Source organism: Canis lupus, chromosome 26 (genome assembly GCF_003254725.2).
Source record: "Canis lupus dingo isolate Sandy chromosome 26, ASM325472v2, whole genome shotgun sequence".
NCBI lineage: Eukaryota > Metazoa > Chordata > Mammalia > Carnivora > Canidae > Canis > Canis lupus.
The window spans coordinates 5,168,360-5,182,666 of record NC_064268.1 but is presented as its reverse complement, the minus strand read 5'-3'; the positions used below and the strand labels follow the sequence as shown (position 1 = coordinate 5,182,666).

The window sequence follows — 14,307 nt, the reverse complement described above, 5'->3', positions numbered from 1 at the left end:
CTTTTACCTGAATTCGTTGTGTTATCCTAGCTGTATAATTCTCAGTTTAGCAAGCCCTTTCTCCCAGAGCGTTTTTTTTTCCCCAAGCGCTTGCTTTCTATGGTCTCTAGAAAGGCAAATTGATTTTGCATTAACTGCATGTGGAGGATCAGAGAAGGGCAGATGGTTGTCAGGGGCGGAATTTGCCGCGGATCCCGCCCGTTTCTGCACCTGGCCTTACATGTTGATACGGCCAGTGTAAGAGCCACTGAATCTGGCATCGCGCCTCCCACGCAGGAGTCGGAGGAGCACCCCTAGATGTGGCGTGGCCTCCACTGGGTGCCTGCTGCGCTCTGGGCCACCTTGGATCCTGCCCGCACGCAGCTTTCAGACGGAGTGAGGCAGGACAGAGAGAGCACATACGTGGAGAGAAACATTCCCTGGGTGACCCTGAAGGACAGGACAGGGGCTCCTGTCTCAGGAAGAGAGGCCAAAAGTAGAACCTCAGCTGGAGGATTCATCTAAGAAATCCATCTCTTTGTCTTCCGCAGTACTGCTCACTGGTCTTTGGAAACTGTCTTTTCTGTAACTCTTTGTTGTGTATATAAGGGTTGTTGTGACAGATGTCTCTCGGGATTGATTTCAGAGTAAGTCTTTTTTTCTTTTCTTTTCCTTTCCTTTCCTCTCCTCTCCTCTCCTCTCCTGGTATTCCCTCTGGAGAAAAGAAATAATCTTGTGGCCTGTTATATTTCCATTTTTGCCCAGGCTGCCGGGAAGCTCAGAGTTAAAATCGTTGCTTCGTTGTAGCAGTCCTCTTACCCCCAGGGCAGGGTTTCTGATTGTTTTTAAAGAATCTCATCACATAGTTGGTTTTATAAGTAGTTTCCTCAAATGCTTTCTGGGAGTAGGTGCGATATATGAATCAGTATGGAAAGAGGAAGGCAGTTAAGATAATGGGACTCTGAAGCTGTTAGTGGTAGACGGGATGAACACAGGAGGAACCTGACTGTCCACACCCCAGCACTGGGAGACTGGGATACTGTATTGAAATCAGTGGTTAAAGGAAACAGCTGGAGGAAGGGTTGTTTCTGCAGCAGGAAGCAAACTCACAGACATCATTAGGCCAGATGAAAATGTAAGCAGGCAGCGATATCCAAGAAATCAGTAAGTGAGCAGCAAAAGTTCAGCCCAGAGGGCCTAGTATCTCTTTTATGTCCATTTTAAAAGGAAATATATGTGTGTAAATCTGTGAATAAATGGACAACAAAGGGTTATCTGAGTAGAGGAATTATGAGCTGTTTTGCTGTTCTTTACATCTTATTATTTTTAAAAACCTAGTAAACATTTAAAGAGAAAAGCAGATTGAAGAAAGATTTAAGACTGTTCTGATTCTATAAAGCAGTGAGTTCAGCTCTGAGCTTCCTGGCAGTCAAGGGAGACACAGTGGGTGCAGGCGAGTGCAGGGGACACATTCTGCTTGGGAGGGCAAGCCTACCCTACCCACTAATTGTCAAGATTTTGGGCTTGATGACATGGAGACAGCCAAGGTTTCCCTCAGCCTGCATCAGCAGACAGGTTCAAAGCAGAAGTAGTCCTGAGTCATACCTTCTAGAGTCCCAGGCCCTTCTAGAAGAGGAGCGTGTGTGCGAGCAGTTGATTCATGACGGCGCATCTGCAGATGCAGAAAGCCGTGCCATCACTCTTTCACTTACAAAAGCACAATGTGCACTGTAGAAGCTTTCAATTCCTGGCCCTCCAGGAGGAAGGCAAGAGAAAGGCTGGGTCTCCCCCTTCGTGCTGGCGTGCTGTGGCCGAAGCGAGGTGGAAGGAGCCTGTGTGCCATGAACACAGCCTGAACCACAGGCCTGGGGCTTGGGAAGCTACAGGAAGCCTGCATTTCTCTGCTGTGACACCCTGGCAGCAGGGCCACTGGCCCCGCATGGAGTCTCCCTCCCGACTGCGTCTTGTACGAGATGGGAGTGCTTCATTTATATTTTCACAAAATGATGATTCCTTCAGGGTGTATTTGCATCTTCTGTTTGGTCTCCATTTCCAGGGCCTTGCAGTGATTATCAAACTCCTGGGAGAACCGCCTCCACGCACGCTGGACTGTGTGTCAGTCGGGCGCCCAGTCCCCAGATGAGAAAGGATTAGGGGGCGTGCTGGCGGGCCAGGCCTGAGGCTGTGTCTGCAGCTGGCTCCTGGGACTGCGATCATCAGCCCCGTTTTCTGTGTAGCTGTCAGATGTGCCTCTGCAGAAATTTGGCATACCACTTGCGGCCCTAGGAATGATCTCTTTCCCTGTTTGTGCAGGGGAGTCTTTTGCAAGTCTAATCAGGAGAAAGGGGTTTCTCTCTTCATCTTGGGGAGGAAGGGGAAAGGACCCGCAGGCCTGCCATCCTCTTGCATCAGAAGAACTGAGCTCAGGAGTCCTTCTGTGCTCAAAATTGCCTCCCAAGGACCACATATTCCCTGCAGACAGACAGATGTCCTGGCCTTCGTCTGACCTGGAGCCTTAGGGGTGGCGCCTCATGCCTCAGGAGCAGGTGCGAGCTGATGGGTTAGCACTGCCAGTTGGGAAGTGTCTCCAGAATTGGAGAGGAAGAGGCATTCGGGGTGAAGATCCTGTAGCTGGTTTTATTTGCTATTTTCCCAGGGGACTCGGGACCCATTTCAGGAGGTCAGGCTGCTGCTGGGGCGAGTGACTTCCAGGTGGTTGCAGAGCCGCTGGGGTGTGCTCTTGATTATTCACACCCATTTGGCCTCTGGTTGTGTGGGTGCTGAAGGGTCACTGCAATTGGCAGCAGGAGGAGGCTTCTGGCTGTTTTTTTTTTTTTTTTTTAATTTATTTATGATAGTCACACAGAGAGAGAGTGAGAGGCAGAGACACAGGCAGAGGGAGAAGCAGGGAGCCCGACGTGGGACTCGATCCCGGGTCTCCAGGATCACGCCCTGGGCCAAAGGCAGGCGCCAAACCGCTGCGCCACCCAGGGATCCCTTCTGGCTGGTTTAATTGCTCCCTTGGCAGTTCCCTTGAGGTGTGGCTTCTCCTTCCTGTTCCTCCGGGTGGAGAGTGGAGGATGTGGCCAAGGCTGGGGCTTTGATCCCTTGGGATACGAGCTTTGCTGCAGCCTGAGACGAGGGCCTTCCTGGGAATGTTGCCAGCCCAGGAACAAGCTGCACGCCAGGCCACAGGGGGATGGCGCAGGTGATTGGGTCACCTCTGATCCCCCCCACCCTTTCTGTTGCCTTCCACATCCCCTGGATTTTACCAACTAGTTAGCTCTGTCCACGTGGCTCATGCCTTAGCTCAGGCCTCAGGCCTCTGTTAATAGCTTCCCGCGGGTCATGCTGCTTCTGTTTATCCCATTCCAGGAGTGGCCCTAACCCCTCCGGACCAGCCCTGGAGCTGTCCCCAACCACCCTGTCTTCCTAAAGTGTGCTTGTACTCCCTAAGCTTCACTCAGAGGGCCTGCTCCCAAAGCTCCCGTTGATCTTCCCTGGTCCCTTTTGCGTCCTTGCTGCTGGTGTTGGTCTCCCCTGGGAACTCCTGAGGCCTTGTCGGTGGCGGAAGGAGTGAGATTTCCTGTATGCTGGTGCTTCATGTGAGAACTGGGCAGACAGTGGCCTCCGCTAGATGCTGAGCTCCTGGGGGCAGGAATGGTCAGCTCGCCTCCACCCCTGGGCCCCCAGCCCCCTTCCAATCCTGTTTCTATGCCTCAGCTATGTCTGTGGGTGAGCATCCCATTGCTGTCATGCCTGCTGTGGGCATTTGTCCAGGCAGCCAGCTAGGACCCCTTCTACTTGGGGTGACCACACACTTCTGCCTCCCTGCAGGTGTCTGGACACATGGCGACTACTGCAAAATCAACCCCAAAACTGGAGGCATCATCATGCTGGGCCGGAGGTGAGGAGTCTTTAGAGGCTTCTCTTCCCTGGAGCCCCCTTTCCTGAGGCATCCGGGCAGGGATTGGAGGGATCCTGTGTCTCCCCTAGGGCCGGACCTGGGCCTGATCCACATTTCTGTGCCCCCCTCCCCCCCTGATGAGTGGCAGGCACATGGCACAGGTGCAGCCAGTGTCCATCCATGGTAGCAACAGCCCTTCCAGAACGGGGAGTGTGTGGGTACTGGGCGCATACCACACATGTACAGGTGGAGAGGGGCCAGGAGGTTGATGGGTATTTCCACACAAAGGGACTCCCTTGTTGTCTAGCCTGGAGTTTAGAGAGAAGAGGTGGCTGGTGGGGATAAAGAACAGGGGAGGGAGCCTTCGTGAGGGGCCCAGTATTGCCATGTGAAAAGGGGGTGACAGCCCCTGCCCCCCACCCTTGTGTGACGTGCCTCACTCAGGAGCTGCTGTGTGTTCTTGACCTTGTCTCTCTTTCCAGTGACGGCACACTCAACCCCAATGGAGTGCGATTTGGCAGTTCGGAAATCTATAACATTGGTATGTTATAATCCCTTTCTCCTTGAATTTTTCTCAAGTCATTCAGGAAGGAAGGAGGGTGTGTCCTAGCAGGGAGCTCCGGAGCCTGCTTTCCAAAGACTCTGCCTTTGGCGTAACTCTGGTCTGTTTGCCTCAGCTGTGAGAATGGACATTTCTGAACACATCCTTCTTTCCAGAATGTAATTTGTCCACATTGCTTGTAGCTGTAAAACCTCCCAGAGGAGTATTCTTAAGGTCACATGGCCCATCCCTGTTCTGTTACATTTTATCTTCACAGTGAGCAACTTTGGGTTGTTTAATTGTGTCTGCTCTTTATGGGTGAAGAAAGAGAAGCATAGAGAGGTTGTATGAATGCTGGAGATTACACAGCACCTCAGAGGACACCTTATAAAGATAGTGGGCCTCATAGCTGCACAGTGGAGTCATCCCTGGGCCTATAAATTGGCCCACCAAGGCCACAAAATCAGCCTCCCTGGGCAGTAGCTTCCTACCAACGTTGCATCAAGGTGGTTTGTACGGCCAGGATGGAGAAGTCCTGATCCATCTGCATCCAGGCTTTGTTCCTCCCACCAGTGGAGTCCCTATCACAGTACTTGCTTCCTTTTTATATTTAAATTAATCTGTAATTAAGCAAGTAAGGCCTATGTTTGGCTTCCTATAAATATGTCCACCATTCCAGCTGAAGCAAAGCTCTGACTCTTGCCAGTGATGAGCATACTGCTTGTCCCCCCTGAGGGGCTCCTCCTGGACAGCTGGGAGGAGAGACGGCAGTGCCCGTCAGGCTCGTGGCCAGCCTCCCCTCCCCTTACTGGTGCCCACGGTGGGCCGGCTGGTGCAAGAGTGTGGCCTCTCCCCCGTCTCTGCAGTGGAGGCCTTCGAGGAGGTGATGGACAGCCTCTGTGTGCCCCAGTACAACAAGGATGGGGAGGAGAGGGTGCTTCTCTTCCTGAAGATGGCTTCCGGCCACACCTTCGGGCCCGACCTGGTGAAGAGCATCCGCAACGCCATCCGCAATGGCCTGTCTGCGCGGCATGTGCCCAGCCTCATCCTGGAGACCAAAGGCATCCCGGTAGGTCCGCCGCTGCTGGGCTCGGGCTCCTGTCCCTGGGTGGTGGCGACCAGAGTGCGGTCATCTCCCCGAGAGCCCCCACCCGGGAGCTCATCTCAAAGCTGGTTCTGCTTTATTTATAGTTTGTCCGTGTTGCCTGGCAACCCCATCTTTTTTTTTTTTTTTCCTACTGTCTCTTTTTTTTAACCCTTCCCGAATTGCATGTAAAGTGACTTCTGCTAAATACTTGTATTTGGAGGCAAGGCAGGCCCAGCCCTGCATATCCAACTGGCTTTTCCCTGGTGCGGTTTGAGTGTGTTCTCAAAATTATTAATGAGAAAATTAATTTTAACTTTTTAAAGAGCCACTGGGGTACTGTTGCTCTTGCCTTTTAATTTTAAGTTTTGCCTGTGGAAAGAAGAGTCAAATCTATTTAGAGGCATGTCTCCCGAAAGCTGCTCCCCCTTCTACTTTGTTTAGGTTCTGACTGGGGGAGGAGGGGCCCCCAGATTGGGTCTCAGCTCTAACTTGGCCTGCTTATGATGAGGCAAGTATCAGCTGAGGAGACAAGCTGCTGTGTGTGTGCACACGTGTGTGCAGAGAACGAGCTGAATGCACAGACGAGGCAGGGCCTCTCAGAGGCCTGCAGGGTAGCTGGTCACTGATGGGGGGCGGGGCAGAGCCTGACTGGGCCCTGGCAGGAGCTGAGCTCTGGTGCTACCCTGAGCAGGGCTGGGACTTCTTATCCTGTCCACATGCTGCTTTTAATTTTGGTTGTGCACTGGAAGGGTCCCACTGCTGGGATTCTTTGTCTCAGTTGGTGACTCCTGGTGACTCTGGGATCAGTGGCTCCTGCCAGGAGGGAAAGTACTTCTTGAGTTCATGACACTTACTGTCTTCTCCTGAGGAGGGCCAAAGGCTTTCCTTCAGCAAACCAGTTCTGTCTGCTTCTGGAATATTCTGGAGAACCAGAGTTTGACTTTCCCCTTGGCTTTCTTTTGATGAACCAGGACGTGTGTCCTTTGCTGCCAGAAGCATTACCCCCCACTGTGTCTGCTCATGAGATTAGTGGCATGGTTTCTCTGAGAGATACAGGAAATGGAGATCTGTCTTTCTGTCCTCAGCCTGGTGCTCCGGTCACTATCAGAACCCGCTTTCCATAGGTGCTATCTCCTCTGTCTGGTTGGGCTGGGAAGTCCCTTCCAGGGTTCCCTGAGATTTTTCAAGGCCCTTGTATTTTCAGATCCTCCTGGCCTGAACTACTGGGTTGGCTTGGCTGTGTGTGTCACTGCACTGGGGAGGAGGAGGCCCAGCCAAGGAGACTTGGGGTGCGTGGGGCATTGTGAGGCTGGCAGGCCCCAGGCAGCTATGACTGCCCTGACCCCAGCACGTCTTTGTCTCCTCTCACAGTTGAGACGCCTGGCCCGTCCTGACAGGGGGCAGCACCTGACAGGGGGCAGCATGACTATCTCCCGGGGAGGCCCCAGCAGCAGCCAGGGGTCGGGGTATCTCTGCTTCCCACCACACTTCTCACCAGAGGAAACAGTAGCAGGATTTTTTCTGTAACACGGTCTTTCTTTTGTCAGCTGATGGAAAATACAAATTATTAGCTCCCCTGAGCTGTTCTTGGAGCTTTTGTGTAAAGCTTACAAGCCCATAAAGCACGTGAGACTCTTGCATTTCAGGGCGAGAGGGGCTGACACCCAAGTGACAGGCAGTCCTTCAGAAGCCAACGCTTAGATCCTTAATTAGTTCACACGTTGCCCGAGTTTTTCAAATGAATGAATTTTAATTACATCTCAGGTTAAAAAAAAAAAAAAAAGTAGTGCCTGTGTTGGAGAGATTAGGGCACCAGTGGTTTTACTAAAAGGCTTTGTCTTGAAGTCCCCTGGCCCCTGGACACCCACACTGCCGTCAGAGGCCCAGGGGGTTTGAAGATGGAGCACACGGGCCTGGATTGTGGAGGGAGCTTTGAACGTTTGGATGGAGTCTGACTGCGAGGAAAGTAATGCCCCATACCGCCCTGATAAATGTTTCTGAGGAAAGGTTTTGGGCAAGCTTGGTGAGGCTGGTGGATGAGGCTCGCTGGCCAATTGATCTGGGACGAGGTTGTAGGAAGCGGCCCGTGGCTGACACGGTAGTGACGGGCCATTTTTATGATGCAGCGAAGGGTAATGCAGTGCACATAACTAACAGAATAGGCGCTTCTGAGAGTTGTGTGCCTGTGAGCCCCACGAACCCAACCTGCTGCACGTTCGAGGGGACCGACTCGGTTTAGGGAGTCAGCCCCCAGTCCCCTGGATGTGGTGGCCCGAGCTCGACATGCTCACCGTGGCCCCCTGCTCTCTGGCTGCAGGTGGAGGTGTTCGGTATCTGGTCTGGACGTCCCTAGATGCCGGGGCTGAGGGCTCGTTCTTTACCCCTCAAGGCTCAGCTGCTGTTTGTGTTTGTTTTCTCTGCCCTTCCCTGGCAGTACACTCTCAATGGCAAGAAGGTGGAAGTGGCTGTGAAGCAGATCATTGCTGGAAAAGCTGTGGAGCACCGAGGGGCCTTCTCAAACCCTGAGACCTTGGATTTGTACCAGAACATCCCAGAGCTGCAGGACTTCTGAGTCGGACTGACTCACGTGGCACACTGCCACCTGCGTTTGTGCTGTGACTTCCGAGCATTCAGGACGTTGCTTAGAAACCCGCAGCTCTTGGGAAGGCAAGTGTCCGTGCGCTTGGGGAAGGGTCAGTTCTATGTTCTGGAGTCACGTCCGGGGGGTTCCGCAAGCCCTGTCGGGCCACATCCTGACCTTCAGAGGCCAAAAGGGAGCATTTGGTGTGTGTGTGGCCAGGCGCTGAGAGTGCCTGTGTCTTTGCACAAGTGTTCTTGCACATGCCGCCAGGAGCCAGGGGTCGCCCAAGTGTGGACGGTTGTGGCCAACGGTCACGGCCAGCGTCACAGCCATGCTTCCTGCACTGGCTGGCACTCTGGTGGCGGCACATCTCTCAGGGGTGGTCTTGCCTCCAACCTCGTGCCCGTAGTTCCCTTTTGCCCTCTTCACGGGTAGATCTGTGTCTCCTCTTCAGTTGCTCTCCAGCTCTGACCGTCGTTTTCTCAGGGCCCATCTGTCCGCCATTGCACGTGGACTGTTCCCCAGTGGCCGACTGCTCCTGCAGGTCCCCGTGGAGCCGCATGTGGCCCCCACGAAATCGCACCGCCCGACGGCAGAAGCTCCCTGTGGAGAGCACATGGGCTTCGTTCTTTAACAGGGTCTCCTTATTTCATCAACTTCAACTGGTTTAAAAAAATGTTCATGTTAGTTCTCTGGAATGTGTGGGTGCTCCAGAACAGGCTGTCCACCCCGGGGGGGTGGCGGCGCTCTTGGGGACTCGGTGGGCCACCTGGGCAGCAATCGCGGGGTCCTCCCTGTCGGAGCTGCCTGGCCTCAGGGGACACGGCCTCACTGCACTCCTCCCCCTGGAGCTCATGGAACCTCCTGGACCTCACGTGGAAGTTGGATATTGAGTCATGGGTTTGATAGCCAGGCGGTTCATATGCACTCTCTGTTCCGTACATTAACAGCTTCCTGTAATCCTGATGTTTGTTTTTGTATTTTTAAAAAACTGAGCACAGTGAAAACCTTTTTGGAATCTCTTTTCTTCTGGATTATAAAAATACAGGGGAAAGTGCTATGAGGAATTTATGTAATAAATATATATACATACATATATGTACATCTACGTATATATATATATATACACATGCATATGTGCACATACCTGTTCATGTCCGGAGTGCTGGCGTTTTCTCTGGAGGGGCTGACCTGATCCGCTTCTGGAAGCTGCCTGTGCTGAGGAGCCGGTGGGCAGCCACACCCTGGGGGAGATGTGTGGCCAGGGGGTTGGGGCATTCCTGGGCCCCTGGTGGTTAGCAGCAGTCCCGGGTGACCAAAGGAGTAGCGAGGACTTCTCAGCATGAAGCCAGCACCCTGGAAGAGAGTACCGTCCTTACCCTGGGCTCCTCGATGGTTCCAAGCAGCCAGGTATCTGGACTGTGACCCCTGTCATCGCAGGAGCTGCATGTCACTCAGATGGTGTCTGGCTGCACGTCTCAGCCCGGCACGGTTTCTTTCCCTCCCGTCATGGGAAGTTGGGGCAGGCGAGTGCCCTGGCCGGGGCAGTGACCGCAGGCTGAGCGGTGCCCATCTGCGGCCCGCCGTCCTCTGTCCGCAGCCACCGTGCCTCTCGCCTCCCATCATGTTCCAGGCAGGAAGGAGGAGGAAGTGACAAGAGGGCTGGGTGAGGGGCAGAAGCCTCCCGCTCTCCAGTCTGTCCCCTTCTCATCATACAGTGGCTTTAGTGGAAACCCCTCCCCTAGTTGCAAGGGATTCTGGACACTGCATTTTAAAACAGGACCTGACACCTTTCTCGCATTAATTTCTCATTGCTGCTCTAACAAATGACCATAAACGTAGTGGCTTCAAACACAAATTTATTGCCATTCTGGAGGTCAGAAGCCTGACACAGTTCTCACTGAGCTGAAGTCGGGGTGTGGGCCGGCTGCGTTCCTCCTGGAGGCTCCAGGGGAGAGTCTCCTCCTTGCCCTTTCCAGTTTCCAGAGGCACCCTCATGCGTGGCTGGTGGCTCATCCCTCCAGCCCCAGAGCTGGGTCTCTTGCCTCTCTTGTGCATACATTGGCCTCTGTGATGACCTTGGCCGCACCCCAGTAATCCTGGGTGATCCCCCTGTGTGAACATCTATTGATGAGTGAGCTTCCTTCCACGTGCTGCCTGAAATTCCCCAGCTACAGAACCTAACCTCTCACAGGGCATGTGTGGAGCCTTATTCTGTTACCTCGCGCTGCCAACACAGTCGGGCCCTGCCAGCGAGGAAGACGGGAGAGTGGTCATCAGAAGGTGTGAGCCCCATGCTGGAACAGCTGGGTGGTCGACCCCTGGTTGTCGACAGACCCCAGGCTGAGCTCGTTCCCCCCACCCTGTGGGATTGGCCTGCCAGCCTCCCTCCCAGGACCCAGGCCCGACTTCGCCAGGGGCCCAGAGCCCACTTCAGCCTGACTATGCCGGAGGAGTCATTCGGGCTTAACTGCCATGCCCTTTTAGTGCTGGCGAGAAGCCCCAGGCTGGCTGAGCCCACACATCGTGCTCACGAGCTGCAGCGGACAACTTCACCAGTGAGAGACAGATGGTCTGTCCGGTGCCGGCTCTCCCGTGATGTGCCTTGGCCTGAGCGTTGCCCTGAAAGCGCTTGCCGGTCAGCTGCCTCTCCCTTTGTGATGCCCACAGGTTGTACCACGCCCTTCCCATCATTCCCAGTCCCCTAGCCTTGCTGGGCGCACGGGGGCCCACAGTGTGGCCTGGGTAGGGGGGCTGCCAGGATTCTGTGCTGCTGCTCGGCCCCCCTGGCTCACAGGCCTCCCCACAGCTGTTTCTCCTCTGGGGTTGTCTTCCTACCTCCAGGAACTTTCTCTGGGGGAATGGCTCCTTCCCATTCACGCCGAGCCCACCCCCACCTCCTCGCCTGTGCAGACAATCCTCAGGACCCTGGAGCACTGTGTCTGGGTCCCTTGATCCTTGACACACACCCCCTGCACCCTTTTTTTTTTGTGCTGTGCTTCTCTGCACTGCTTTCAGAACTACCTCTCCTGCTGCAGGCACCTGCCTGTTGGTCACTCTGAGCCCCGGAAGACCCCAGATCTGCTCTCTCAACTGGATTCTTAGCCCTTAGCAAGCCCCTAGCAAATGGCCTGAACCCACCAAGGCTTGGGAAAGATGTCTCCGTGACCTCTTAACCCACTGTCACTGTGGTTGTGTATGGACAGGAGACACCCTCCCCTTGGGCTTCCCTCCCCTCCCTTCAAGTGCACAGGGCAGGGTCTTATGGGGAGTAAACTCCCTTTGAGGGCCCAGCCACATCCCCAGCTTTGGACTTCAGCCTTCAGTGGGAAAGCCACACAGAATGACTGGGATAAGTTGTAGTCACTGGGGCATATAGCTCAATCGCTGTAACGAGTCCCCCCGAATCTGGCTCAACTGGAAGTTTTTTTCCCCTGTAACAGCTTTGAGGTAAATGGGTGACCTGGGTCGGGGTTAGGTAGCTTGGCTTTGCAAGGGCACCCAAGTGACTCGAGTTTCTTCCATCTGCTTGCTGCACCATTGCCTGCACAGCGGCCTGGTCCATGTGACCTGTGTGGGTTGGTGTAATTACATTTCAGCCCCTCCCTTCTGCTTACCACCCATCAGCCACCACCTGTCCAGTGACTGTACTCAGCTGTAGGGAGAGCAGGGTGGCATGTGCATCACCTGGATCACACCTGACCTGCAGCTGGAGAGGCAGCCTGGAGAGAATGTGTACGTGCATGTGTTGTGTGAAGGCGATGTGTACATGTGTGTGTCTCTCTGCATCTCAAAGGTAAATTGTAAGGTTTATGAGGCAAACTTATTGGCCTTTATAACATTTTGGCCATGTGTATCTGCACATGTGTACATGCATGTTTGTGTGTATGTAAACATCTGTGTGTGTCTGTGAATGTGTACATATGTGTGGCTGTGCAGATGTATGTGTGCTGACATTACACACTTGTCAGAACCCAGAAAAGCAGGGCAGGGAACATGTCCGGTGTTTCCATTGTAACCTGGGGTGAGTGATACGAGCCCAGAGCCCACTCTCACGTGGGCCAGGGGGAGATTTCCCCATCTCACATGGCCCTGCCCAACTGCAGCTGCTCATGACTGTGCCACCTCAGCCTGGGGCCTGAACAGTTCCCAGTTTAGGGGACACCCTGTGTCTGAGTCAGGCGGCTTTATCTGGGTGTCCTGCAGGGCCGGGGACTGGGCACTATCTTGTTATTTCAACAGACATACCCTGTGTTTGTCACTGAGGCCTGTGGTGACCAAGGGTGGTGAGTTCCTTCTGCCACAGAGAGGGCATGTTGGCGGGAAGACAGATGGTCAGCCAGGAAGGGAGAGAAGGTTTGAGCAGATGCCGTGGTCGAGGTGTCTCCAAGGGGACAGCGCCGAGGTATGGCCTCAGAGGGAAGATGGGAGGTCAGCCAGTGGGTGGAGGAGAGCCAGCCAGAGCCACCCTCCCGAGAATGGAATGGACCGACCCAGAGCAACAGAGGATGGGTGATTCCAAGAAAGGGAACAGAGCCCAGCAGGAGGGGGGCTGTGGTGCGGAATGTGGAGGGCGGAGTGTGTCCTGAGGGCCACAAGGAAGCCGTGAGGATTTTGAGTCCAGCAGTGACATCAGTGGATGCACATTTGGAGGGTGGTGGGGCAGCAGGAAGGGTCTGGATTGGCAGCTGGCTGGTAAAACGTACCAACTTTTTCCCCTCCTCTCCCTCCCTCTCCCCTTCCTCAAACTGTGGCCTCAGCGCCCCTGATAACACAGAACTCAAGGACCCTTCTGGTTCACCGAGCACACAGGTGTTGACCACACAGCCGGGACAGGCAGGAGCCGGTCGGATTTGCCGGAAGGCTGAACTGGCTTTGATGAGCTGTGGTTCTTTCTCCCGGGCTACGAATGCCTTTACAACAGTTCTAAAAGCCTGCTGCCATTTCGTCCCCATCTTCGAGAACGTCACAAGCAAATACGTAAGGGCCTATTTTTTTTTTTTAAGATTTTATTTATTCATGAGAGACAGAGAGAGAGAGAGAGAGGCAGAGACACAGGCAGAGGGAGAAGCAGGCTCCATGCAGGGAGCCCGACGTGGGACTCGATCCCGGATCTCCAGGATCAGGCCCTGGGCTGAAGGCGGTGCTAAACTGCTTGAGCCACCCAGGCTGCCCAAGGCCTATTAAGATGACGTTTGAAATACATTACAAGCTAAGCACTGGCTCGGTTGTCATGTTTGATCATGTTGGAGCGCACCCTTGACCGTCACAGCAGTAAGTGGAAGGTCTCAATGTCATTAGATGACTTCCAGGGAGAAGCAGTTATTCGTCAACTCCCTATGCGCTGGAACAGTTTGTAGACCTCTTCATCTTGGGATGTGTTCCCTTTCTTCCCACTTTCCTTCTATCCCTGGCTCAGTCAGCTAAATCACAAGTCAGGGTGGGTTTTAGGAGAGTGAAAAGGTACAGTTGTCGAGTGGCCCCATGCGGCCTGGACCTAGTTTTCATGTGGCTCTGAGTTCATCATCCTTGCATTCCCACTCACCATTTACCTGTTTACAGTGTGGTCCCAATTCTCTATGATGTCCACTTCCAATCACAACTTGGGATTTTGTTGGCTACAAGGAGCAGAAACCCCATCCCAACCTGACTCAAGTGAATAGAAGGATATCGGTGTGCAGGTTTGAAAACTCCAGTGCCAGGACTGGCTTCAGGCGTGGCTGGATCCAGGGGCTCTAATGTCATCAGGGTTCCCTGTGTCCATGTATCTGCTTTACCTTCTTCTGTGTTGACTGCATTCTCAGATGGCTTCTCCTCTTACTATGCCAGTCTGGATACCTAGTACTCCAAGATCATGTTCTCTCAGTGCTGAGAGGGGAGAAAGATTCTCCTCCTGGTGGTTCCAACCTGAGTTCCTGTGTTGAAGGTCATTGAAATATTTGGATCACATGTGGTCAGGCACGTGCTTATTGGCCAGGCCTGGGTTATGTGATCCCCGCCAGAAACCAGCCATCCTTAGTTCCAGGGACTGGGGCTGGCAGTCTGGGAGCAGCATGTAGCTTTCCTTTCAGGGCCGGGAGCAGCAGCCAGCCCCTCTGTTTCTTCTCATCCCTTCATAGGTATGGGCCCTTTGCCCCCTCCCTTCCTTGCTCCTCTTTTCTCTAGGAGGGAGCCTGTCTAACCTCCTCTGTCTCTGTCTGCTCTCCCTTCCC

At 53.9% G+C, this 14,307-nt stretch overlaps 1 protein-coding gene across 1 annotated transcript in view; it reads left to right on the top strand.

Annotated features, from left to right (window-relative positions):
- Window positions 1-9,191, top strand: part of AACS (acetoacetyl-CoA synthetase) — a 58,090-nt gene extending 48,899 nt beyond the window's left edge. The window contains exons 15-18 of the mRNA XM_025473599.3: window positions 3,817-3,886; window positions 4,369-4,427; window positions 5,294-5,496; window positions 7,949-9,191. Coding sequence (XP_025329384.1) covers window positions 3,817-3,886; window positions 4,369-4,427; window positions 5,294-5,496; window positions 7,949-8,086 — 470 coding nt within the window. The 3' untranslated portion in view covers window positions 8,087-9,191. The remainder of the gene's footprint in view (window positions 1-3,816; window positions 3,887-4,368; window positions 4,428-5,293; window positions 5,497-7,948) is intronic.
- The last annotated feature ends 5,116 nt before the right edge of the window (window positions 9,192-14,307 follow it).